The sequence below is a fragment of the Antedon mediterranea genome, chromosome 1 (assembly GCF_964355755.1).
Source record: "Antedon mediterranea chromosome 1, ecAntMedi1.1, whole genome shotgun sequence".
Classification (NCBI taxonomy): domain Eukaryota; kingdom Metazoa; phylum Echinodermata; class Crinoidea; order Comatulida; family Antedonidae; genus Antedon; species Antedon mediterranea.
Genome location: NC_092670.1, coordinates 15948418 through 15975451, shown reverse-complemented (window position 1 = coordinate 15975451; position 27034 = coordinate 15948418). Strand labels below are relative to the sequence as shown.

Here is a 27034-nt window from a genome sequence, read left to right as displayed (position 1 = left end):
AATATAAAGGAAGTTGGTGTGGTAGGTTTCAACTAAACAAAATAATAATGCTAGTCTTAGAGATCCATAATAAATGTTTTACGTTTTGTAACGACTGGAGATAATAGACTAAGTTGTCGAGTCAGCAATTTTCTCATTCTCACGTGAGTATTGTGTCAACCTTGTCGTTTTTGTTTTGTTTTACGGGGCGATAGGTCGTGAAACAACAACTCGTTTTTTGATGAATAAGCAGTTCTTTGGACTTTCAACAACTTCTTTAGCTCGTCATCGATAGTTGAAAAAAATCACCTACTCAGCACTTTTAGTGAGAAAACTGAAGGTAACCATGAAACAGACTTTAAAATAAAACAATTGTTGGTGGCCCGTGGTTCCCGTCTGATTTGTTTTTTTATTTAGTTACACAGTTAGGTAGGACCCTGTTACACAGCTCTGTATGAATAGCTAGGGCCTATAGTCCAGGTAGTTTTAATTTTTAAAACTGTCCTCTTCTCAGTTGTTTTACTGTAATTATAGGCCTCATCAAATTATACCTGTACTGTAGCCTCTTTTCAAACTATAGTTTTTAATATCAAATTTTGAGATAATCAAAATATACATTTTTAAAGAAAAATATACATATTTTTATACTGTATGACTACTATGAGTATGAATATATTTGTTTTAAAAGAAATTTAGCTGTAGGCCTAGTAGTAGTAGTGCATGAATTTAGCTGTAGGCCTAGTAGTAGTAGTAGTAGTGCATGAATGGTGGATGGTGAATGATGTCTGTTTGTGTAAACCTATTTTCCAGTAGACTAGGCGAATTTGTTCAAGCGAATCAAAACCATGCTTATAGTTATACACGCATGCGTATTTGTGTGTCCGTCTTCCAAATCCTTCTTTCTTTTCGACAAATTTAGTTTTTTTCTCTCAGCAAAATTGCTAGTTCGAATTGTTTCTTCTTTTTGCAAAGCGAAAAATTGCACAACCAGTCAGAGCTCAGGAAATTAGCTACGATGCATTCATGAGTAAAGCGAAAAGCGGTGTACATAAAATTGTAGCTATTCAATCTTGAGTGGAAAGGATCTGATCTTTATATCTTCAAAACTTTAGCGTTACAAATTCGCCTAGTTGTATATATTATATATATACATTTTTAGGTTGAAAGTATCAGACCGTTAGGATAGAGTGCTCGATACCAAGTTATGATCAGATTAAAATTGATATTATTTAATAATATCAATTTTAATCTGAGATTAAATAGTTGACACCTACTTTTTGATAAACACTTTATTTTTACAGTACATTTGGGAAGAAGTGAAAGTTTTACAAAAAATACAAAGCTTTTTATTTTTAAAATAGTCAAGTAGGCCCCTATAAGAACTACAGAACAGTACTGTACTTCAGTTGATTCCTTTACATTAACAAAGTCTAGTGATTATTTATTTCCAACATTTGTGGTTTTATTTTACATGAGTCATTGTGATAGGGTATATATTCGTCAGTCTCCAACCGAGATGTACATCAACAATTAATTTGTTAATTACACTTTACAGCCATTTTAACAAAAAAGCTACTGAACTAATCCTATATAATACTTAATAGGAACTACAGTTTGTCTAAAACCTTAGTATCACATTTATGCTAAATAATTATGAAATGCAAATATATAAAATACTGGCAAAGAATTCTAAAGTAATTTCTCTAATTTATTAAGTAAAAAAATAAATAAATAAGTAGTTTATTATTTGTGTCAGGAAAAATATAATTTAATTATAATAATAAATACCCTTTGCAAGGATTTAACAGTTACAGTACAAAGTTATAGCGGTGTTAAATTATATAATGACCTTCCTCCTGAATTCATTGCAACCCCCTAAAGCCAAAACATTTCTTTTGTCAAAATATGATTTATAACATTTTTTTTTTTATACCATCCTCAGTTTTTATATCGCATGATCGTTTGTTCTTTTTTTCGCTTTTTACTTGCCCTGTCCTGTCTGTGTGTTTGTGTACGTTTATGAATTTGTAATTTTTATTTCTATCATTCATTTAGGGCTTGCTCGACACTTATCTGGCGTTACTTTTTGAGTTTTGCCCTCTTCCTTCATTTTACAATTTATATTGGATATTTGTTGTTATTTTATTGTGGAAGAAATAAATGTTAATTTGAATTAAAAAATTGAATTGAAAAGTTACAACAAAAACCCGGGTGGCCAAAATTACAATGAATGTCATATTTAGATCACCATGTATAGTATGTTTTAATATAATTACCAATTATTATATTAAATAAAAGAAACCTATGTTTCTTTTCAATGATATATTAATTACATTACTACAGTATATTGACTGCAAGAAGTGAAAGGAATTTATAGGAAGTTGTTGGGCATTTCCTAGTGTCACAAGGTCAACATGTAAATCTGTCAAATATTAATTAATAATCTGAATTATTACGATGACCTCTTCTCTCTCACCAGTCTGAAATAAAAATCGCAATATTGGCAGAAAAATATATACAGAGGGCACTACCATAATATAAGCGTTCCAGAGCTTATTATTTAAAATTGTACAGGTGCAACACAAGTTGCGTTGACCACTGTACTGACCGGGAAATGGCCGACACTAACCAAACCAGTCCGGATAACGATTTTACTTCATGTATACATCATGACAAATAGTGTGCTCACGACATTATTCAGTAGTTGTCTATTAGATGGGCTTAATATTGTTATCCAATACACACAAGGTATTTTATTAAAATGTACAGTATATTTATTTTAAAGTATAGCTTTTAATCTGAAGCAGTGTACTCTAGTGTGTGTTAATTAGTGTATTCATTATTTCATGCTGAGAAATATGAAAGTGTGTAAATACTAGTACAGTATGTTGACTGTCAAACCTTGGTTGGTACAGTAATTAGGTAGTATACTGGGCACTTAATGATCTTTTCTAAAGCTCTGTCTACACTATCAAACTACTTTGACAAAAAAAGTGTCCAAATGATAAGCCCCAAATATGGTAGGGAGATTTCCTAATATGGTAGTGATATCCCCAAATATGGTAGTGATATCCCCAAAAATGGTAGTGATATGACATATATGGGCACATCACACTTTTTTTGTCACAAAGCTTGATTAGTCTAACAATTGATTTCATGATGGATTGTAAGAATTCTTTGACAAAATATAGTGTAAAAATTAAATACTTTTTTGCGTGGTTTTGTATATTTTTTTCAAAAGTTAATATTTCAAATGTTATCTATTGAGAGAATACTTCATCATCATGACAATGCAATTTATTGACATGTTTAAGATTGCGGTCGACGCAGATCTTTTATTCCATATGGTGTTTTTTTCAATATTGTTAATAATTTAATATTAATCATTTTAATTTATTGTTTAATAATAATTTAAATTTTTCCCAATCAATACATAAAAATGTATTATGTCAACATGTTTGATAAAAAAAAAAGTCTAAAAAAACAACAGTTTGTTCTTCTAGTAGTTAAAAGAAAACACTTTTAAAACAACAGATTTTATATTATTTATACATTTAAAAATTCAAATAAACATATAGAAGTAGAAAACTTATTTCTACTGTCGAAGAAACTACTAATTAAATACTTTTTTTATGAAATAATTAAATAAAATAAATATACTGTTTTTATTTTTTGAAATATAGCATCTAATTTGTCTAAATCTATGACATCATCTCTCCATACTTTTCAGTTCAGTTAATGTTTCTTAAAGATGTCTTGAAAGTGTAAAGAGATTAAGCATTTTAAACATTAATATTTTATAACTTTTTCCATCCATCAATATGGTATCTATGAATCTACTATGTTGAATCTGATTTAAATTCATAGGAGCATTACCTATTTGTTTTGACGACTTTTAAAGAAGGATGGTGCGGAAAGCAGGACCGCCAAATATTAAAGTAAGTCAACTTAATGTTTTAATTATAAATTAAGAGAGATGTGAATTATTATGTAACATAATTAGTTTTGCATGTTTCAAGTTTTATCACACACAATTCCTAATGTGTTGGATCAGTCATCATAGACTGATTCTTAGAGTGTTGCATATTTTCACCGATTTGTGACAAAATGTGTGACATTTGACAGGTAATAGGCCATAGAATGTAGCAATCATTCATCAGACGATGTCTGTGATCAGAAGCAGTCACTAACAGCGTTCATTCTTCCTCCTTTTTTTGCGTCCAATCTTGAGTCAGTTCATTTTCAATCTGTAATGATTTGTCAGCATTTTTTGCTTAGTGTTGGCTTCTGCATTGTCATGGCTTCATCCATTGTTTCATAGGGGGATAACCTTCATGTTTTTTCTTTCAAAATTCATTTGTTAGTTGTTCTTAAGGAGATTGTATTTAACCTGAATGAAACCTCAAAGTATAATACAACATTAATTCAAGGTTAGGTTCAGTGATTTATATTATATTTTGTGTTATTATTGGATGTTAATTTTATCCCCTTTTGAAAGTGGAATATCCTAGACAAGTGTATTATTGTCTTTTCGAACTATAAGCATAGACAATTTATTTAAGAGTACTTTCGTAAACACCTCCAAATTTTGGCACATGCGCCTCATTTTACCTGTTTTGAAGGCGTTTATTTTTCATAAATGCTGACATCATTCCCGTTGAATGTCGTTCCGAGATGTTGATGTAATTCTCGTACTTAGTATACCGTTTGATCGCGAGACGTTGTAAACCAACATTCATTGTACAATCACCGCCATATTGTGTGTCTGCTGTTTAGTCTTGTCAACGATCAATTACGATTTATTAATCTTTTGGATTTCAACGTGCTGTTTATACCGTCCTAATTTTGGAATTATAAACTTTTGATTTTCACTGGTTACAAAAGTTGTTCAATTTGTTTAATCTGTTGTTGGACCAATAATTCCTTTGCATGTATACTGAAGCAATTATGCCGTCCTTTTCACTGCTATCGCCAACTGGGCAGGTAACATAATGTTTTAAATATTTACTGAATATTAATAATAATTATTATTATTGTCGCAAATTTCTGCTATTATTGAGTATGTACAGAATAGGATAAAAAATAGATACTCTTTGAATGTTATGTGTATTTCAAAGTAAAGTAGTTAAAATTGTTATCACTGATTTCAACATCTTTGTACCTATTAAATTTGTAATAACAATGTAAAAGCGCAATGTCAAATATCTAATATCACCTCTCTATTGAAATCTTTTCTGTAATTTTTTTTGCACTTTTGTGTTTTTTTTATGGTCTGATGAATTCATTGAACTATGCAACAAAAGCACAAAATATCTATGTTAAAGATGGTACCTATGTTTTTGCTTTCATCATTTTCTATAGCATTTTTCTTTATCTTTTACATTGTATTTTAAGTTGGATTTTTTATGTTTAATGTATGTATGTTTTTATTTGTCAATGTTGTTTACAAAAAAATGTTGTTTACATGTTCAAAATATTATTTTATGGCTTTCCCAAGAAAAGGAAATAAGAATGTGTTTGAATTTAAAGAATATTTGATTTTATGCAATTTCAGATAAAGCAAGAATCTGTGGAAGAGCAGCCTGTGATATCTGATCATGAACTTATTAGTTTGTCTGTCCGCGAGTTAAACCGCCGATTACGAGGCTTGCCTCGTGACCAAGTTCTAAATCTGAAACAACGCAGAAGAACTCTTAAAAACCGTGGTTATGCTGCTAACTGTCGAGAGAAGAGAGTGTCGCAAAAAGATGTTCTTGAGTCCGAGCAAAAAAAACTCCAAGATGAAGTGAATAAGTTGGCGCATGAAAACAACAAACAAAAAGTTGAACTCAATTCTTTGAAATCCAAATATGATGCGTTATTAAACTTTGCAAGATCGAAAAGCTCAGAAAGAGTGAAATTTGTAGCCAGTCAGCCGAAATTACGGATCGACCAAGGTGAGGGTTCACGAATGTCGCAAGCAGGGATGCCAGAGAAGCAAGTAATCAGAGTTACGACGGGGAGAGATTATACAAAATAGTAAATTCATGAATATGAGTGTAAAAGGAAAAATAACTGAGCGTTGTTTGTCATCTAAATACTCGTATTCAAATTTTAATTTTGACAAATTAACTCTTGAAATTAGACGCAATTATTCTGATGAAAGAAGAAACCAGATGTAATTGTTCTGAAAGCTGTGGTATTTTTTAAAATTATTTATTTAAAGTGTTTTGTATTACTCAATATTTTATTGATTACCAGCACTGTTTTTATTCAATTGTCATTTTGTGAAAATGTTTCTATTGAAAATTGGTAGAATAGAAGATGCCTGCAGCACGCAATAACACATTGCAATTGTTGTAATATACACAGATTTTTCATTATTTAAGTAAGTTGGTATTCTTTAAAAACACTTTAAATTGTTATAAACATTTTTATTTGTATTAGTTAAAAATTATAGAATATAGCAATTTATGCCTTTCACATACATAGATATGCTTCAGAATTATATATTGTTACTGTAATATTATATTATTATTATAATTATATTTCTTTACATGTTCTAGATTTTTATATAATAGTAAGTTATTTATTGACTGCTTTATTACATTGTAAAGCAATTCATATTATTTCTATTATTATGAAAATATATTTGGTTAAAATTGGATATTTATTTTTAGATTTAAGTAAAGTTCTTGCTCTGAAAATAACACATTTGCGAATATTTAATTTAAGGTTTGTCTTTTCGACATGTTGGTTATATTTTTTGTTGATTGTTTCAATCAATTTTTAATGTTGAAAACCCTGGACAGTATCGCATTTCGTCCTGGGTTTTCGTAAAATTAAAACAAGTTCTGATCGAGAGGAGATACTTTTTTTTCATTAATGGCATTGATTGTTGAGGCGTACCAACGGGAGCAACAATTAACACGTTTCCTTGCGGGTTCAAAGCTATTTAATTGGACACTAATCAATGTAGTTGCGAGCGTGTGGGCTTCAAGTATTGTAACCCCGCCGCAACCTTGTCATGGGGACAGCATGGTTCAGGCCGTCTCACTCGGGGGACACAATGTCTTTGAATTGAATGACTTAACACTATTCACTATGAGTGTAACTTTATTAGCTGTAAAACATGAATTAACAGCAGTTTTCAGAACCCTTGGGACATGTATCATGTAAATCAAACATAGTTGAATACATGAGCAATTGTAAATTATTCGTATGTTCTTTATTGTGTTCTTCAAATAGATTGTTGTACTATGAGGGAATTGGTGGAAGCTAAGTCATTAAAGATATATAAATATATATATTGTAGCTATATATAGGCAAGGTATTATGAGTAAGGTTACTCAAGACAAATTCGAGAACGAGCACTTCTTTTATGTTTGGTCTTTTTGTATTAAAAAACTTATTCAGTAAATAATTTAAATTATAAATATAGAATCTATTGCAAATTATTACAAATACACCTTTTATCTAAAATAAATAAAAGTAAATGTAGATAGGTACATTATAGTTTATTTAATAATTAGAAAATTAATTTTAATCTACACAGTATGTAATGGTACACCTAAATATTAAGATTAATAGTTTCATTGACGTTTCAATTATCAATTTGTACCCAATACCTGTTCGGTTTTGCAATTCTCTATCTTTTTTTATCTTCACAAAAGTACTATATAATCCCATTCCATGAAATACTTGTTTAATGCACCATACTTTTTTTCAAAGAAGTACTTTTCTGTGTTTTGAAATAAATAATACAAATTTAGCTTTAGAATAGAGTGAACAATATTGAGAGTTATTGATTATATTGATTAGAATTGATTGATATTGATAGGTATATGATTGTTTTCAAGTGTACATTTATGAGATATTTATAATAAAGAATTCATTATTTTAGTTATAAAACATTGAATCAGATTGTCATTTAGTTGTTCTGTTCTTCATGTTAAGATGATAACCACGGTTTGGGGAACAGTGACTTAAAGATGTATTTTTCCCCTGAAAAAATAATTGTTCAAATTTTTGTTGTTGAATATGGAATTTTAATGTTACATAATACTAATAGTTATCCACTTTGGAAAAAAAAAATGTATTTACCTGAAAAACTGTAATTTAAATAAAAAAACTGAAGGGATTAACTTGATTAAAACTACGAAATAACCTATTCAATGTCTGATTTTTTAAGGACAATACATATTTAATCACTATAATTTGATTTAATTAACAGTTATGAAATGGACTGGAGCATTGAGAGAGGGTCATGATAATCAACCTAATGAATGAATAGGTAGAGCAATTTTTCAATAAAAAGGGTAAATAGTCTGTCTGGGAAAATGGGAACTAAAAGTAATTATTACTTACACAGTAACTTATAAAATTCTCTATATGTTATGCAAATATGAACTAGAACTACTTATATTTGCCCGCCACTAACTCAACAATCAAAACCTTTATTTTCAAAATCAAATCAAATCTGTATTGTTTCATATATAAAAATGTGAACATGGAAAAATTGTAGGATATGTATAGTATGTTCATGGAGATCGTAGTATAAAATGTTTTATTGTTTCAACATGTCATTTTCTATAGCATACACTGTTACATTCGGTCCAGGAAATGCATGATGTCTCTGTTGGTTATGACGTCATAATAAATGGTCAAGGTAACTGGAAGTTTTATCATTGAATATATCCTGGGTCAAGCCAGTTGAATGACTGGCGCGTCATACGAAATAACAATAGATATGCTTGTTGCCCTTTGACGTTCATTCATAACTAATGTATATTATATCAATCACATCAGTCAATAATATACTATTTCAGTGGCGGATCAAAATCAAAATCTGCGTCTTAATGAAAACCATAAATATTGTTCTGTCAGAGGGTGTCAGTTTCAATAACTATATTAAATATGTACTGGTAAATGTTACTATTCAGTTTCTTTGAAATACTTCCTTTAAGTGCTAAGTACTTAGCCATGCTTAAGCTTAAAACATTCACAGAGAATAATCATACCAAAACACGGACAGACGGACATCGGTATAAAAAAGACCTCCATGATTTAATATACGGATTGGAGTCTCTTGTCATGAAGTTTGTTTAAAGTTTTTTATTGTCGTATAGAGGGCGACATACACTTATACATAACACTAGATTGAACAATATTATTTATTGATCATTTTAACGCATTATAAATGATAATAATTAAATATTTTAAACCAAACATAAGTCATGACGTGAGAGATAATTAGATTTTCATCATCATAATTATGATATTTTGCTAGTGTGTTGGAGTCTCCTAAATAAAGTATGTCACTGATATAGGCTAATATTTTTGCATTATTAGTTTGCAACTAAAATAAAAAAATTAATAAATAAATAAAAAAATACGTAATTAATACGATAACTATTCAGTTCAATCAAAACTTAGAAACCAACAGATATTAACTAATTAAAACTAATTAAAGACAAAATGGAATTGAATTAAATATTAAATTGCTCCTGGATTTAATTATTATGGTATATTATCGAGTATTAATATTTCATTGACAACAAACACAATGGTAATTTTTTTTATTTATTTTTTTGTTTAAAAAAATTACTATGATTTTAATGTATTAGAAATGAGTGCATTTTCATCTTTTGCGTTTGTATTTATTATTAAAATAATATTGAAAAGGTCAAAATCAAAACCTAGAGTTCTCTCATGGAGTGTATTTACTTCCGGTTATGACGTCATGGGTGTGGTATAAACTCTGAGATCGAGAGCTGAACTTGGTGCGTTCAACATGGCTGGTTTACTAACCTGCTGTTTGAGCGAAGATGAACGAAGGAAACAGGCTATAAGTAAAAATATTGATAGAGTTTTAGCCAAAGAAAAGCAGTATCTACGTAGAGAAGTAAAGATTCTGTTATTAGGGGCAGGAGAGAGCGGTAAGAGTACATTTCTGAAGCAGATGAAAATTATTCATGGCGTGAACTTCCGAGACGAAGAAGTGCGGGAGTACCGTACGATTATTTACACAAACATTGTAAAGGGGATGAAAGTATTGGTAGACGCCCGGGATAAATTGAATATACCGTGGCAATACCCCGAAAATAAGCACCCCGCAGCTGTGGTTATGTCCTATGAGAACAAGCTAGCTTTAGATCCCGCAGTCTTTCAAACGTTTGCGCCAGCCTGTAAGCAACTGTGGTCGGATAACGGAATCCGCGATGCGTTCGCCAGGCGAAGAGAGTTTCAACTGGTAAGTTCATTCATGCAAGAAGGGTTGTCGATGATGGCCTGGCCTAGCTGGTCTTCAACAAATTATTTTGTATAGCCCTATGTAGTAGTAGTACAGTACTGTCCTTTTTAGCTGTACCGTACAATATGTTCGATTTGTTAGACGTAGATTGATTTTAATTTATATTGAGTCTTTGACCCCATTTCTTCTAATAAGGCTTAAAGGTTTATCGCAAATAGCTGGATTTCGTGAAGAACGTCATTGTACAATGCACGATGATGGGAAGGGTTTGAGCGCAAACGTATAAAGAACAAATCATGTACGTACGCGTCATTACATTTGCTCCCAAACCCTTCCCACCATGCTTTGCGCATAGAATTTTATATAAACCTTATAATATTAAGTTTGTTTGTGCTCCTAAAAATTCAAATATCCAATCAAAATAATCATTATTTTACGTTTTACAGTTACTCAACTCGGCGATATTACTTGTAAATGACGTTTCTACTTCAATTTGGTATTTTCTCACCATTATTAGCGTTGTTTTGAGAATGCCATTTATTTTAACTGGTTTTTCTTGTGTGTCTGTTGCCAAGAAATTGGGATCATGGGTGTATCCATAATTTATTAATCGGTTATTTGTTGTTTCACAGCAGAAATGGGTCGTGTGACCAAATTGGTTGCAGTTGGCTAAATTAGTATTACTGTTTAATTGTTTGCGGGGGGTTTACCCAGTTTTGGCTAACTCTGTTCTATACAAACATATTTTAATAGAGCTTTTATCATTATAACCCTGGTTAAGTGCCCTTACATTATCATAATTCAATTTATCAGTAGTTTACAAATGAATAGTGACCCAAATAGGTTATATATTAAACTCTTGTCAGTCATGGATAGATTGGTTTGTAGTCCAGGTAGCAGTCTATCAATTGCAATCAATAGTGATTACAGTAATGCCCTATATAATGAATATTATACAAATAATGAATGTTTATGAGTGTAAAATGGTACAAATAATGGCATGAGGTGAATGATGAAAGGTTATATATCAACAAGGCCACAGCCGAGTTGATATATAATAACCAAAAAAAAAATAGTATTGTAATGACAGGAATTTATTTAGTTTTAATGTACAGTATTTAAATACCAATAATTAATTTCGATTAGGAGTATGTACTGTACAGTTTACAACTATTTATGTCGTTTGTATTTCCCTACTGATATACTGTTTTGGAATTCCCATTCAATTTGAACTTTGACACCCAAGTCCTTCCTCTCAACTTTCCATTGATTAAATCCAAGTACAGTAGTCATCTTCAGCATTGTACTGTAGACATCTTCAGCATTGTACTGTAGATATCTTCAGCATCGTACTGTATACATCTTCAGCATTGTACTGTAGACATCTTCAGCATTGTACTGTGGACATCTTCAGCATTGTACTGTGGACATCTTCAGCATTGTACTGTGGACATCTTCAGCATTGTACTGTGGACATCTTCAGCATTGTACTGTGGACATCTTCAGCATCGTACTGTATACATCTTCAGCATTGTACTGTAGACATCTTCAGCATTGTACTGTGGACATCTTCAGCATTGTACTGTGGACATCTTCAGCATTGTACTGTGGACATCTTCAGCATTGTACTGTGGACATCTTCAGCATTGTACTGTAGACATCTTCAGCATTGTACTGTAGACATCTTCAGCATTGTACTGTAGACATCTTCAGCATTGTATTGTAGAGCTTAGAAGGAATATAGAAGGATATCTGATCTACACTACCAACCAATTAAAATAATACCAAGACTATATAGGTTACCAATTAACTGTATTGAATAGGGCTATAGTATGTTTAACGTAAGTTTATGATGATAGGTAATGCAGTAATTGTCCCAGCCTGATTTACTTTGAAACACTTCTGATATTGGTTTAATGAGAATTCATGTTAATTACCAAGACTACTTTCAAGTGTTCTGAAAAAATTATAGTTTATTACTTGATATTAGTTTATTCTGTGTGATGTGTGTTTATTTTCTTAAGTTTTTAGTTAATGTTGAATTATAAATGTACCTACACAGTATGATTATTGTACAGTACACTACACAGTAGTACCATATCACCATAATTCCAGGCTCTAGTATAATCCCACCTCACTCAAATCTATTGTTAATGCAGAGAGTGACACTTTCTCACATTTATGCTTTAACAATACAGCCAGTACCCTTAATGAGAGGACACTCTGTTGGGTCCCCTTTATAATTGTTCTACTGTTTCTGATTCACAGAGACTGCTCAATTTCTGTAGCCTTTTGAAACAACATTCAAATTTTATTGTCTTTTAAAATGATTGTTAAAATAATCTTTTTTGAAAATAATCTTTTTTTTTGTTTGCAAATTAAAAGAACATTTTACGTTGTTTATTTTGCAGACTGATGCAGTGAAATACTTCTTGGATGAGGTTGATAGAGTTGGAAAGAAGGTAAAATGCCGGCATATAATATATTGAATCATTTACTACAATATTACACCATATTAAAGATGTATTGTACCCCTGAAAAAATAATTCTTAAAATTTGTTATGTATGTTGAATATGCCATTTTAATGTCACATACAGTAATAATAGGTATCCACCACAATTTTGACTAATAAATTAAAGCAAAAAATAGTCAAATTGGCTGCCAGTCAATTGGTTTTTGGTTGAATTTAACCATTTATTTGGTCATTTTATAAGTGAAAACTTTTTTTTTCTGTTTTATCTCTATGGAAGTGATTATATAAAAACTACAAAACAACCTATTCAAAGTCTGCTTTGATTAATCTTCAATTTCATGTTTTTGGGGGACAATACATCTTTAAGGCTTATTGACTTGAATTTCAATTTGAACTTAAACCATGACTTGTCAAAAGTTCTGTTTTGTTATGTAGCAATAGCTCACAGTTAAATAAAAATAATAAGCAAGTTTTTGGTTTTTATGTGCTTATTGTTGGGGTCGGTCTAGGTACCCATTTGTATGTGCTTATTGTTGGGGTCGGTCTAGGTACCCATTTGTATGTGCTTATTGTTGGGGTCGGTCTAGGTACCCATTTGTATGTGCTTATTGTTGGGGTCGGTCTAGGTACCCATTTGTATGTGCTTATTGTTGGGGTCGGTCTAGGTACCCATTTGTATGTGCTTATTGTTGGGGTCGGTCTAGGTACCCATTTGTATGTGCTTATTGTTGGGGTCGGTCTAGGTACCCATTTGTATGTGCTTATTGTTGGGGTCGGTCTAGGTACCCATTTGTATGTGCTTATTGTTGGGGTCGGTCTAGGTACCCATCTGTATGTGCTTATTGTTGGGGTCGGTCTAGGTACCCATCTGTATGTGCTTATTGTTGGGGTCGGTCTAGGTACCCATTTGTATGTGCTTATTGTTGGGGTCGGTCTAGGTACCCATTTGTATGTGCTTATTGTTGGGGTCGGTCTAGGTACCCATTTGTATGTGCTTATTGTTGGGGTCGGTCTAGGTACCCATTTGTATGTGCTTATTGTTGGGGTCGGTCTAGGTACCCATTTGTATGTGCTTATTGTTGGGGTCGGTCTAGGTACCCATTTGTATGTGCTTATTGTTGGGGTCGGTCTAGGTACCCATTTGTATGTGCTTATTGTTGGGGTCGGTCTAGGTACCCATTTGTATGTGCTTATTGTTGGGGTTGGTCTAGGTACCCATTTGTATGTGCTTATTGTTGGGGTCGGTCTAGGTACCCATTTGTATGTGCTTATTGTTGGGGTCGGTCTAGGTACCCATTTGTATGTGCTTATTGTTGGGGTCGGTCTAGGTACCCGTTTGTATGTGCTTATTGTTGGGGTCGGTCTAGGTACCCATTTGTATGTGCTTATTGTTGGGGTCGGTCTAGGTACCCATTTGTATGTGCTTATTGTTGGGGTCGGTCTAGGTACCCATTTGTATGTGCTTATTGTTGGGGTTGGTCTAGGTAGCCATTTGTATGTGCTTATTGTTGGGGTCGGTCTAGGTACCCATTTGTATGTGCTTATTGTTGGGGTCGGTCTACAGTAGGTACCCAATACTTGCACATATTATCTCTGAATTAAAAAATGATTAAAGCGGCTCAAATTACAAAAAAATAATGTCAAATGTGGAATTGCATGTTTACTCATCAGCATATCAAGATTTATTGTCAACAAAAGAATTGTTTGAAGGTTAATACTACTATAGTATTCGTTGTACAGTTTTTATGCTTAAGTAGGATTAGGACAGCCACACTTACAAAAATTGTGTTGCACATTTGGTCGGAAATGGTATTTTGTGGTAGATTTCGTAAGTTTGTGTTAGTCACTGGTTAAGAAAGGTCTTCACAGAGATGTGATGATATGAACATTATCTTGTACTTCCTTCTGTATTGAATTGAACATATAAAGCATATTTGCATCTATTATCTCATTTAAGAAGGGCAAAAATATTGATTATTTTTTCTTTTCCTGAATCTACTCCCTGAAGCTCTGTTTACACTATCAAACTTTATATGACAAAAAAATGTGATGTGCCCATGGACGTGATGGTGTCATATCACTACCAAATTTTGGTATATCACTACCTTTGAACACATCGCATAAGACTTTGTCAAACTAGTTTGATAGTGTAGACAGAGCTTTAGCAGTCAAGTAAATGATGAGGTCCAAAGGTTAACCACATTTTACCCATTATTATATGCTACACTTCTAGTTATAGCTCATTGTATGTTTATCTACAGCAGCTACTTGTGATGCATTCTGTAAAGAAGGAACTGAAATGTACCAAACTACTTGTTGTATCACATACTGTATACCAATGCATTAGTCAGGCTTATATTATACTGTAGTACAACTAACAAGTAAATCGCGGGAAACATTTTTGTCAGTGTAGACACAAAACTAACTGTCCTACCCATTCGTACAAAGGACAGGTGTACAGTATCAAAATGCTGTACAAAACTATTTTTTTTGTATCAAAATGCTCTACAAAACTATGTTTTGTACTTGGAGTATCAATTATTGATCATTTATTGGTAATCAAACTTTTCTTTATAGGGTGTAATTACACTATAACTAATATGCTAGTTGCTACAGTGTCACATTTCTATTTGCCAGTGACAAAACAAGGGTGAAGGTACAAATACAGTAAGAATTGCAGTGTATAACCCAGTCTACAGTACTGTAGTACAGTTGTAAGTCTTGAAAACCAAGCCTTGCATATAGCCAGGCTTCTACTACAATGACAACACCCACAGTCAATGTTTTTACTTCAATTGTTAAATTATTGGTGCAGAATAACCAGTGTTTATATTTGAGTTCCTTTGTGTTTTTAAGAATACAAAGGTTTTGATATCGTTAGCTACCATTAGACATATGGAATTTGACTACTTGATTAACCGGTGACTAAAAATGAACTACTGTAATCCCACCCTCTAATTTAGGCTAAATATGAACACTTTGCTCAATTGTCGATCCAATCCTGGTACAATACAGTAAAATTTGTTAAACTCAAAGTCCCTAGAACAATTTCACCAGCGTAGCATAGCCAAATGCTACATAAACACCTTATTGCTATTGTTTATCAAATGGTATCCAAAAACACAATACAATTCCAATTTCAGATTACATTCAGCATTTATATTATAGCTTATTTTATATAATAGTTTTGTAATGAAAATCATATGGTAATTCTACTGTAAAATAATTATTTTAGTTATTCCTCTCACTAAAATGCACATACAAATAAATTACAAAAAAAAAACCACACATTTAGTAAAGGATGGGACCAACAGGTGGTAAACGCCTCTAAAACGGTTCATTCCAAATTTTAATTATGCAGTTTTTACTCACTATTACTTCAAAAAGTAAAATTAGAATTGGTAAAAAAACCCAACAACTTTGCGTACTTTATTTTATTCTGAAGTATTTCCTTCTTGTGTAATTGCTTTGTTCATTACTGCCCTAGACAGGCTTGTATTGAAAAGCTCTACTCATGTGTGTGAATTCAATTCCGTTACCCTTTCCCATTATCATTTTAATCTTAGAATTATCAAATCAATTCTAAGAAGAATAGAAAAAAAATGTTCTTTTGTATATTATTAGCATTTAAAGTTCATGTACTGTAAATACCTTTCCTGTAAACAAGAGATAAATAGCTTGGTATCTACCTGGACGTAAGCAAAATGCAAGTTATTTAACCAATCGGGACGCGATGGATCACCCAAACTGTTGCTTGTGATTGACCAACTTCCTTGCGTTGGTTGCGTCCAAATGGGAACCAAGCTTGTTAAAGACTTAACAGATGGTTTGGTGGTACAGTACAGTAGTTACAAAGTTTGCATTCAACATCAAACTGTCATGCAATAAACAAAAGATAAATCAAATGAATGTAAAGAACATGTTTGGAACTTGATTGGAATTTAATGTTTACATTGCCAATGATAGTTTTAAAGTTGCTTCTGTACATCACAGGGGCAGATCCAGGATTTATGAAAGAGGAAGTGCTATTTAAAGGGTAGTAGGCGTTTAGTAGTTGTGCTCAAGAAGTTTTTAGTGAGATCCAACTTACCCACTATACTGTGTTGTGAGAGCATGCATTGGGTTCAAATATCATTAGTAACTTCTTATACTTGGCTCCGTAATTATATACACATAATATATTCCAATAATAATGGTTTCTTCTGTACATGTACAGGATACGCAAAGTTCCTTGTGTTAACAAACAACGGTAAGTAAAATAAATACGTCCTGCTTGTTCGACGGTCGGTAGTTGAGAGAGAGAGACAAAGAATAAAAAGGTTTGCATGCCGTTCGTTACACCTGCTAACACATATGCAAATTGCCTCTACATCAGCTCCCCTCTAGATCGCAAATGAAATGTTAGCGAGCGATGAATAAAAAAAAATGATTCTAGTATAAAACTTCCAGCACAATAAACTAACAGAATTTCTTCAACCGCAATCATAATCTGCAAGCTTACGTGGCCAGTGTACATGTCGTCCGCTACGCGTTTGCCGTGGCGGAGGTGCGACTGGAATAGCACTTGCGGTTGGGGAAAGCCCTGCTTCCGGTTGCCTTGACGATTCTGGAAAGTTGTTAATAGCTTTACCATTATTTACATAGGCGACTTTTAGTCTGTCCAAACTAACAGTTTCATGTTTACCTGCGATGCTCAAAACAAAGTATTTGTCAGTTCTGTTTAAAACTTTAAATGGCCCATTGTAAGGAGACTGAAGAGGTTTCTTTACGCTATCGCAACGAACAAACACGTGAGTACATTCACGCAAATCGTCGTGGATTTGTGCGGTGCGTTGATTCGCTCGTGTTGGCACTGGTCGAATATTCTGCATGTGTCTTTGCAATCTATGTACGTAATTCGCAGGCTCATGTGAGGCGATATCAGTAGGCGCGACAAACTGCCCTGGAAGTTTCAGGGTTGCTCCATACACCAGTTCCGATGAAGAACAGCCTAAATCAACTTTGACCGCTGTCCGGAGACCCAGAAGAACTAAAGGTAAAGTTTCACTCCACTTCTGAGGATCATCTTGAGCCTTAAGCGAAACCTTTAATTGGCGGTGAAAACGTTCAACTAATCCATTTGACATAGGATGGTAAGATGTTGTTCGAATGCGTTTTGTGCCCAACATGTTAGATAGGGCGGTGAATAGTGCCGATTCGAACTGACGACCACGGTCTGTAGTGATGGTGGATGGCGCACCGAATCTGGATACCCAAACAGTGACAAACGCTTTGGCTACAGTTTCAGCGGTAATATTGGTGATTGATATGGCCTCTGGCCATCTTGTAAAGCGATCGATACATGTCAGTAGGTAAGTATAACCATCCGATACAGGTAGTGGTCCTACCAAGTCTATGTGGACGTGGTCGAATCTTATGTCGGGCGTCGCAAACGTACCTAATGGTGTCACAGTGTGGCGATGAACCTTATTCTTCTGGCATTTTAAACAACACTTAGCCCATGTCCGCACATCACTGTTCATACCAGGCCAAACATACCGTGAAGCGATTAATTTTAGTGAAGCTCGAACCCCTGGATGAGAAAGTGAATGCAAAGAGTCAAACACTAACCTACGCATACCTTTGGGCACGAATGGTCTATGATTACCAGTGGTGACATCGCATACAATAGTACCGCCGCTAGTCGCTATCGGTACGTCTCTCAACTTGAAAACAGACTTATGCTGATGTTCGAGCAACTCCGCATCTTTTGGCTGGTGCCTAGCCATGACGTCATAATCAATAGAACGCTCCGATGAAGCTGACACTGCATTCAAGTCCATACGTGACAGTGCGTCTGCTACGGTATTCTCGCTACCCTTGACGTGTCGAATGTCCGTGGTAAACTGTGAGACGTAGTCTAAGTGACGTATCTCTCGCGGCGAATATCGATCTGCGCTGGAACGTAATGCGTGTGTTAAAGGTTTATGGTCAGTTAAGATATAAAATGTTCTAGCTTCTAGAACGTGGCGAAAATGCTTAACTGCAAGATAGGTAGCTAGTAATTCCCGTCCAAAAGTACTATATCTCCTTTCCACCGGATTTAGGCGTCGAGAAAAAAATGCAAGTGGATGCCAAATCCCTGCTACCATTTGTTGCAACACACCACCTACAGCGCAATTGGACGCATCTACCATTAAACACAATGCAGCGTCAGGATGTGGATGTTCTAGAAGAGTTGATTCGACGAGTGCATACTTGACCTTGTTGAACGATTCAATTTCCGTCGGAGATAGTTCAATCGCTTTTTTAGGTTTACCGACAAGTAAATCAGTTAATGGATGAATCAAATCCGAACATCTAGGTATAAACCGTCTGTAGAAATTAATTAATCCCAGAAACTCACGTAATTTACGCACAGTATCTGGTACTGGAAACTGTTCAATCGCCTCAACCTTGGAACGCAATGGCTGTATCCCAAACTCGTTAATTTGATGACCTAAAAATTGTAGTGAAGACACACCCCATACACACTTGGACGGATTAACAATGATACCAAATTCATCGAGACGTTTAAAAAGTGCCTGAAGATGCAATTCATGTTCAGCAGTATCCATGCTGGCAATAAGTAAGTCATCAATGTAAGCATACACGAAATTCATACCCCGCAACACCTGGTCAATAAAACGCTGAAATGACTGTGCCGCATTTCGAAGACCAAATGGCATTCTTAAGAACTCGAACATGCCAAACGGCGTAGTAATAGCGGTTTTTGAAATGTCTTTAGGATCGACGGGTATTTGATGATATGCACGTACCAAATCTATCTTAGAAAAAATCTTGCAACCCGAGAGAGTCGCGGTAAAGTCATGAATGTGAGGGATGGGGTACATATCTGGAACAGTCACATTATTTAACGCTCGGTAGTCCCCACATGGCCTCCAATCACCTGTTGTTCCTTTAGGCACCATGTGTAGCGGCGACGACCAGTTACTATCTGAGGGCCGTATAATTCCTAATTGTAACATATGATCAAATTCAGCCCGTGCAATTTTCAATTTCTCAGAAGACAATCGGCGAGGTCTGGCACAAACTGGCAACCCATTTGTATTTATCTGATGTGTAACGTTATGTTTCACGCTTCCATTACGAAAACATGGTTTGGTAATCGTTTTATATTTGTTTAATATTTCCTGAAAACGAGGATTTACTTTTGGGGTCGGAAAGACCGGACTAAGTGATGCTAGGGTACATTCTATTCCCTTGACACTGATACTAGTAGTAGCATCGAAAAGTTTGCGATTTTTTAAGTCCACAATTAAACCAAAACGTCGTAAAAAATCGGCCCCAATAATCGCATTAGGCACATCAGCAACAGTAAATATCCACCTATACGTGCGTCGAAATCCAAAATCAACTGTTAAGGAACGCTCCCCATAAGTAGATATTGTAGATTTGTTTACTGCTTGCAATACAAAGTCAGTTTTTCGGTGCAACTTGTCTGTTATTGATGGAGGTAACACGCTAACCTCCGCTCCAGTGTCAACTAAGAATCTGAGTCCCGAAGTACGATCAGAAATAAAAAATAGACGACTACCTTCACCAACGCCAGCAGCTGTCGCCGTCTCTAGTCGCTGGCTTGGTCGTTTCCCGCCTTCTGTGAGGAAAAAGAGCATGGTGAATTACATTTATGTGCCTTGTTACCATATCGATGATGATACCAGCATAAACCATCATTAGATGTAGCAGAGGGCGAGCGTTTTCGGCTTTCACGTTGTTTACTACGGCTTCTGCCTCTGACTTGTTTCGCCAAGGAAGAAACGAGGCTGGTCAACTTACTAACCTCAGCTCTCAATTCTCTTAATTCATCTGACGTTGCGCGTGCACCCGTATCCTTAATTGTCGTGGCAATAGTAGGTGGTGGTGGAGAAACTTCCAAAATTTTATCGGCCAACGCTGCCAGATCTGAAAGGTCCATATCCTCACGGGTGGACGCTAATATCAATTGAACATTAGTAGGCAATCTTTGCACAAACAACTGTTTCAGGATGGATGTCTCTAAATCACGATCCCCCAGCAATTGGTACATCTTGCGTAGTAACTGACTAGGCTTGCGATCACCTAATTCTTCCGTTGTTAACAACTGATGAAGACGCTTTTGCTCCGACACGGATGTCCTTTTAACCAATTCCGATTTCAAATGGGTATATGGTCTCTGGTATGGAGGGCTTAGCAATAAATCCCGAACCTCCTGTGCGATATTAGGCGGCAAAGAAGCAATTATAAACGAATACTTTGTTTCCTCAGCCGTAATTCCTCTGGTAACAAACTGAGCCTCCACTTGCGCAAACCAAATAAGTGGGTCATTCGGCCAAAATGGCGGCAATTTTAAACTTACAGCAGCCGCCACAGGTGGTGCCTTATCCATTCTAGCGGCCATTTTGATCGGTGTACCTCTTACCGGAGAAGGTCTCGCCATAATTCAATTCACGTATCAAACAACGACAACTCAAAGTAATCTTGCAACAACGACGAAGAAAAATATTTAAATATTCCAAGCACTCTCGTTAGATCACGTCGGGATCACCACCTTAGTGAGATCCAACTTACCCACTATACTGTGTTGTGAGAGCATGCATTGGGTTCAAATATCATTAGTAACTTCTTATACTTGGCTCCGTAATTATATACACATAATATATTCCAATAATAATGGTTTCTTCTGTACATGTACAGGATACGCAAAGTTCCTTGTGTTAACAAACAACGGTAAGTAAAATAAATACGTCCTGCTTGTTCGACGGTCGGTAGTTGAGAGAGAGAGACAAAGAATAAAAAGGTTTGCATGCCGTTCGTTACACCTGCTAACACATATGCAAATTGCCTCTACAAGTTTAACCAATCTGTTGACCTACTGTAGAGCTACTGTACAGCTACTGTACCCCCTGGAACCGCCCAGTACAGTAGTTATTCTTTGGTAATTAATTAATTACCGTGTTTTTTAACTGTACTGGTGAATTTGAATATTATTTCCCACAATTTGTCACCACTTGTCTTGTATGTTAATTATGGTGAAACAACCCCATTCTTGATAATATCAAGTTTAAGAGCTGTAGTAGTAGTGGAGCTGTAGCTTGCCTTCCAATCCTAAGGTCCGGGGTTCAATCCTGACCTAGTGCCATGGTTGTAACTCGCGACTCTTTCAAATCCATTCCCTAAGCCTCACCTTAGTTTATAAGCACGATAAATGATTAAATAGTTTATCCATCCTGTAGTTGGCGAATTACTCGCTATTGGATGTGTATGAAATGAAAAAAATAAAATAAAGAATGTTGTATACATACACAGTTTATTGAAAGATTACTTATCTTTTTACTGCTCTTTTTTTAATTAAATATAAATTAATGTTTTTCAAAATTTTGGTTGAATACTGACACTAAATACTATCCCCCAACAATTACTCATTACGATGTCTAAAATCTATTTATACTTTTTTAAAATTTTGCTATATCATGTTTCCATGAGGTTAAAATGGGATTTAAACCTGTGTTTTAAAAAAAGCGATCAAACACTTTATATAGGATATTTGACATTTAAACGTTTAAAAGAAAATAATACAGCAATTATTACTCATTATCTTTTTACTATTTATATCTATGGACATTTTTGCCTAATCATCTTGCATAGTGGATTGTAGGTTTCTTAAAGTGCTGTGCTTCAGTAAACTTTCATGCCCAAAGTACGGTATATTGATTTTTCAGAATGCATTTTTTTTAAAGTACGAAAAGGGCCTATGATTTTTTATTTTGGTTGTCAGGTAGACAATTATTACCGGTAGGAGAGTTTTCAAGTATAAGAATCTGGGTCCGAATTTCAGTTGGGGTGGCTTTTTTTTATTTTCACTAATTTCCATATCATTTATAAATTCATTAATTTTTAGTATATTACTTGGTGGTTTATGTAATATTCTGTAAATAAGGACCTTCTCGTACTCAATTTAAATTAGCCGAATTAAATGATCAATGAAATTAAAAACCACTAACGAATATATTTTATTTTAATAGGACTATCTTCCAACAACACAAGATATATTACATGCACGTAAAGCCACCAAAGGAATCGTTGAGCATCTGATAGACATCAAAGGAGTTCCATTCAAGTTTGTCGATGTTGGAGGTCAGAGGTCGCAACGTCAAAAATGGTTCCAATGTTTTGAGAGTGTCACATCAATTCTCTTTTTGGTGTCATCGAGCGAATTCGATCAGGTTCTTATGGAGGATCGTGTTACAAATCGACTCGTCGAGTCGTGTAATATTTTTGAAACAATTGTTAACAACAAGTATTTTTCTAATGTTTCTATAATCTTGTTTTTGAATAAAACAGACTTACTTGCCGTAAAAGTTAAGCAAGTCAGCATAAGTGACTATTTTCCAAACTTCAATGGCGACCCGCAAAAGTTGGAAGATGTTCAGAACTTTCTCTTAAATATGTTTGACTCGAAACGTAGAGAACGTAGTAAAGCGTTGTTTCATCACTTTACCACAGCAGTCGACACGGAGAACATACGATTTGTTTTTCATGCAGTGCGAGACACGATACTACAAGACAATCTTAAGAACTTAATGTTACAGTGAATAATATTTCTCCCACAAAAAAAAAAAAAATACAGTACTTTTATAGGTTTATCAATCCAGACTCTAGATGGATATCCTTAAATGATTGCTAACATGCTGCTGTGAAGGAATGTATGGTATTAGGAGGCTAAGGCATTAGTGTTGCCAGGAAAGAGGGTGGATGAAATTACATTCTGAAGAACATCATAACTGCTGGTGGATTTTAAGAAATGTTTTGACACCTTTAAAAGTTGGACTGATTACTAACTAGCGGTGCCATGTAGGTCAGTGGTATCTGGAATCTGATTGGTAGACAGACATTGCATTTGTTGTAGTTTGATTGGTTCATTGAGTAGCTCTGAGGACTTAATAAAGTATGGAACAATATACTTTTTAAACACCCAATTACAACACTTTTTTTAAGTTACTTGGTGTTAAAGATACGCTAGAACATCATCAACGTTTCTGGAGAATTTTTTTAGGGACAAGCACCAAAGTCTACCAAGCAGTATAAAATGAACATCCGAGAACCTGCAGATTTATCAGCAATTTACTCAATATCCAAATATCCGGTTTACCGTTTACACATGAAAGCTATGACAACAGCATTTATTATGCAATTGGTGCGACGTTCTGCAAGTCTGTAATATGTCACATGATGCCAGTTCGAGCCATGATACAGCATCACATGTAGAATACAGAATCACATTTACAGAATGATACTGCATCACATGTACATTATGATACTGCATCACATGTACAGTATGATACTGCATCACATGTATGATACAGCATCACATGTATGATACAGCATCACATGTATGATACAGCATCACATGTATGATACAGCATCACATGTATGATACAGCATCACATGTATGATACAGCATCACATGTATGATACAGCATCATACTGTTATTGAACCAGACCACCAATCTACAGTTTTAAGCATTTAGAATGTGATAACTGTTGAAGTACTATGTCTTCACTGTTTAGTTTTTTATATGATAAAATCTTGATATGTAAAAGCTACTTAATGAACTCTACATTAATGATTATTAGTTAATGTTTGAATTTCTATTAGTGACATCAAATGGATGTGAAATTGTTGTAGTGAATAGATTTACTAGACTGTATCACTTTTTCTTTTTGGTTTCATTCATCTTATTTTTTTTCGTATTTTGTCTGCACAAAACTCTTAATTATATAGTTAATGTCTGAAAACCAAACAATTATATAAAATATGTACTGGTTTTCAGATTGCATTTTTAATATAGAAAAGATTTTCTGGTCATAGAATATTCTGGTTTTTGGAAGTTGACCATATTTTCTGTGTTTTTTGTTTTGCCTGTCGATAAATAATGGGTGTGTTTGTTGTAAATTACAGTACACTGCCTAATCTATGTGGGTGCTCTTAACAAATTAGTACAATAACCGCTATCTCAGATTCAAGTTACTGTACTGTACGTTGTGTTGGATAATATTAATTTTAATTTTCTGTATTAAATTTATTGAATAATACTTTTCGTTGGCCTTGAAATGATATCCACCATGTTTCCCAATACTTGTAGACACCCAACTGGAAATGCTCTCAAAATTCTAATAATCCATGAAGCGGTTGAACTTTTGACGCCAGGGGTTTTTGACAACCATGTCTTAAGCTCTGTCTACACTATCAAACTTTATGTGACAACAAAATGTGATGGACCCATATACGGACATGATGATGTCATATCACTACCATATTTGGGTATATCACTACCATATTTTAGCACATCACACTTTTTTATCAAACTAGTTTTGTAGTGTAGACATAGCTTTAGAACAATACATGATTCAGCCTGTTTCAGTATAATAAGGAGTAACAACAATTTGTATATTTTAAATGCAACAAGTAAACAAATATATACCACCAATTACTGTTTAAAGTAATAATGGAATCTTTAAAGGTAGTAAACTTATTCATTTATGTAAATAGTTTTTTATATGTATTGTACGTATAGACGTTTTAAACTGTATAGTCAGACCATTATTTCAATTACGATTATGATAAAAATTAGTGGGAAAAGATGATTACTTTATTTGTATAACAATGTACGACCACTTGATACTGTATTGTATCGTTTACAGCATGCTTGCACTACTGTACACTGTTACTAATACTACATTACTGACTGACTTTTATAAAAGATGTAAACATGTGTTTCCCACCCAAAACTGTATCGGCTCATATATTAGTATCATCCCATAAACAAAATGGTAATTATTTAAAGTTTTTAGTAACCCAGATAAATTTTGTATAATAAAAGTAATTAAATAAATAATTATATTGTATTCATCAAAAGTAGGTGTTAACCTTATTCTTTTTAAATGATATTGAAAAACGATTATTCAGTTAAAGCTATCATATGTTTATTTCTTCTCCCAGATTGTCCCAAACCCAGAGCCTTTTTCACACTGGTTGATCTTGGCTAGCTCTTAAAGTGTTTGCGCACCTACTCTGGTCTGGCTCAACCAAATAAAATCGCGTCTCGATGTTGGTTTTCACGATGCTCCACACGTTGGTTATGCCCCAATCTTTTTACTCAATATGCTGGTAGCCAGATACGTCGTGAAGATGCTGTATGCACAGTCTGGCACGAACCTGAACTGTAGACCCTTTTCACTACCTATAATTTTAATTTTATCTATGGATTAAAAGTATTACATGGCCATTCCTACTGTCAGCTATTACGGTAGATACTACTACATACAGCAGGCCTAGACATATCAATTGTATTTTATACTATACAATATTAGGCAATGGACATATCAATTGATTGAACAGAAAAATCCTATGCTATACTGTAGCCGATACAAACGAAAATAGATTTTCTGTAATAATGTTTTTAAGATTAAAATATTTAAGAATATATAAGAATAGTTTTTTTAATATTTACTTTTGTGTGTTTTTATGAAAAACCTTAATCTAATTATTTCAATGATCTATAAGATATTTAATCCCAAAAAAATCAAAACAATTAGAAAATTCAAATTTAGAAAAAAAAACATATCATACAAGTCAAATTGTAGCTCCACATTAATATTCATATTTTATAATTAGATAACTTAAATATTTATATAAACATTTTTTTTTATGGAAAAAAATATGTATTAAAATCTATTTCATAATCATTTATTTTTGAATATTTTAAACATATATTCATGTAAACATTTAATTGGGGAGGTTATAATTATGTGTTGGCATTGAGGATAAAGGTTTGAAATTTGTGAAAAGGTTTACTAGTGGTTTGAAATAATCCACATGAGGGTGAGGCACCCCTATGCAATAAGTAGCATACACGGGGTAGACAATTCTATGAATTACCGATCCTGAAAGGGATACATTTAGCAGGTTTTTAGTTTGGATAGAGTATGTAGCCAGTAGTAGTCATGGAGATCTAGGTTTTTAAGTTTACATATGGCTGGTATTATGATATGGTATACAGTATAACCAAAATATTAATGGCTGGAAAAAATGTTTTTTTAAAGGAATTTAGAACTCTTTCTGACTATATAACAACCACGTTTTAAAAATATTAAATGATCAAATTCCGATATTTAATAGATTATGCGATTATCTTGAGAGATGGTCCTGAAGAATCTTTTGGATTTGATAATAAAACATTTTTTTGATAGAAATCAACAAATGTATTTTATTTTGTTATAGTTTTGTTCCATACAACTGTATTTGAGATGATAACATAAAACAACACAT

The 27034-nt window shown here is 33.8% G+C and overlaps 3 protein-coding genes across 4 annotated transcripts; 2 read left to right on the top strand and 1 right to left on the bottom strand.

The window, feature by feature from the left end:
• Positions 1-163: 163 nt before the first annotated feature.
• LOC140058620 (transcription factor MafK-like) lies at positions 164-8844 on the top strand. Of its 2 annotated transcripts, XM_072104321.1 has the most exons (3): positions 164-319; positions 3847-3917; positions 5534-8844. In XM_072104321.1, the coding sequence occupies exons 2-3, from the start codon at positions 3885-3887 to the stop codon at positions 5996-5998; spliced, it is 498 nt and encodes a 165-aa protein (XP_071960422.1). In that variant the 5' UTR covers positions 164-319; positions 3847-3884; the 3' UTR covers positions 5999-8844. The 2 variants fall into 2 exon arrangements, with proteins under 2 accessions (XP_071960422.1, XP_071960415.1); XM_072104314.1 differs by lacking the exons at positions 164-319; positions 3847-3917 and adding an exon at positions 4529-4962.
• An 876-nt stretch (positions 8845-9720) lies between these two features.
• LOC140058604 (guanine nucleotide-binding protein subunit alpha-12-like) lies at positions 9721-26958 on the top strand. Its single transcript, XM_072104288.1, has 3 exons — positions 9721-10210; positions 12622-12672; positions 22728-26958. The coding sequence occupies exons 1-3, from the start codon at positions 9752-9754 to the stop codon at positions 23295-23297; spliced, it is 1080 nt and encodes a 359-aa protein (XP_071960389.1). The 5' UTR covers positions 9721-9751; the 3' UTR covers positions 23298-26958.
• Positions 20279-21202, bottom strand: LOC140058613 (uncharacterized). Its single transcript, XM_072104299.1, has one exon. It carries the CDS (start codon positions 21140-21142, stop codon positions 20291-20293), a length of 852 nt encoding a protein of 283 aa, XP_071960400.1. The 5' UTR covers positions 21143-21202; the 3' UTR covers positions 20279-20290.
• Positions 26959-27034: the final 76 nt, after the last annotated feature.

Bases quoted from the DNA above. Each gene is read 5' to 3' on its own strand.
- LOC140058620 (XM_072104314.1), top strand. From the start codon at position 4,909: ATGTATACTGAAGCAATTATGCCGTCCTTTTCACTGCTATCGCCAACT. The intron at 4,963-5,533 runs GTAACATAATGT...ATGCAATTTCAG, and splicing joins TGCTATCGCCAACTGGGCAG to ATAAAGCAAGAATCTGTGGA.
- LOC140058604 (XM_072104288.1), top strand. From the start codon at position 9,752: ATGGCTGGTTTACTAACCTGCTGTTTGAGCGAAGATGAACGAAGGAAA. The intron at 10,211-12,621 runs GTAAGTTCATTC...TTTATTTTGCAG, and splicing joins GGCGAAGAGAGTTTCAACTG to ACTGATGCAGTGAAATACTT. The intron at 12,673-22,727 runs GTAAAATGCCGG...TTATTTTAATAG, and splicing joins TTGATAGAGTTGGAAAGAAG to GACTATCTTCCAACAACACA.
- LOC140058613 (XM_072104299.1), bottom strand. From the start codon at position 21,142: ATGGCGAGACCTTCTCCGGTAAGAGGTACACCGATCAAAATGGCCGCT.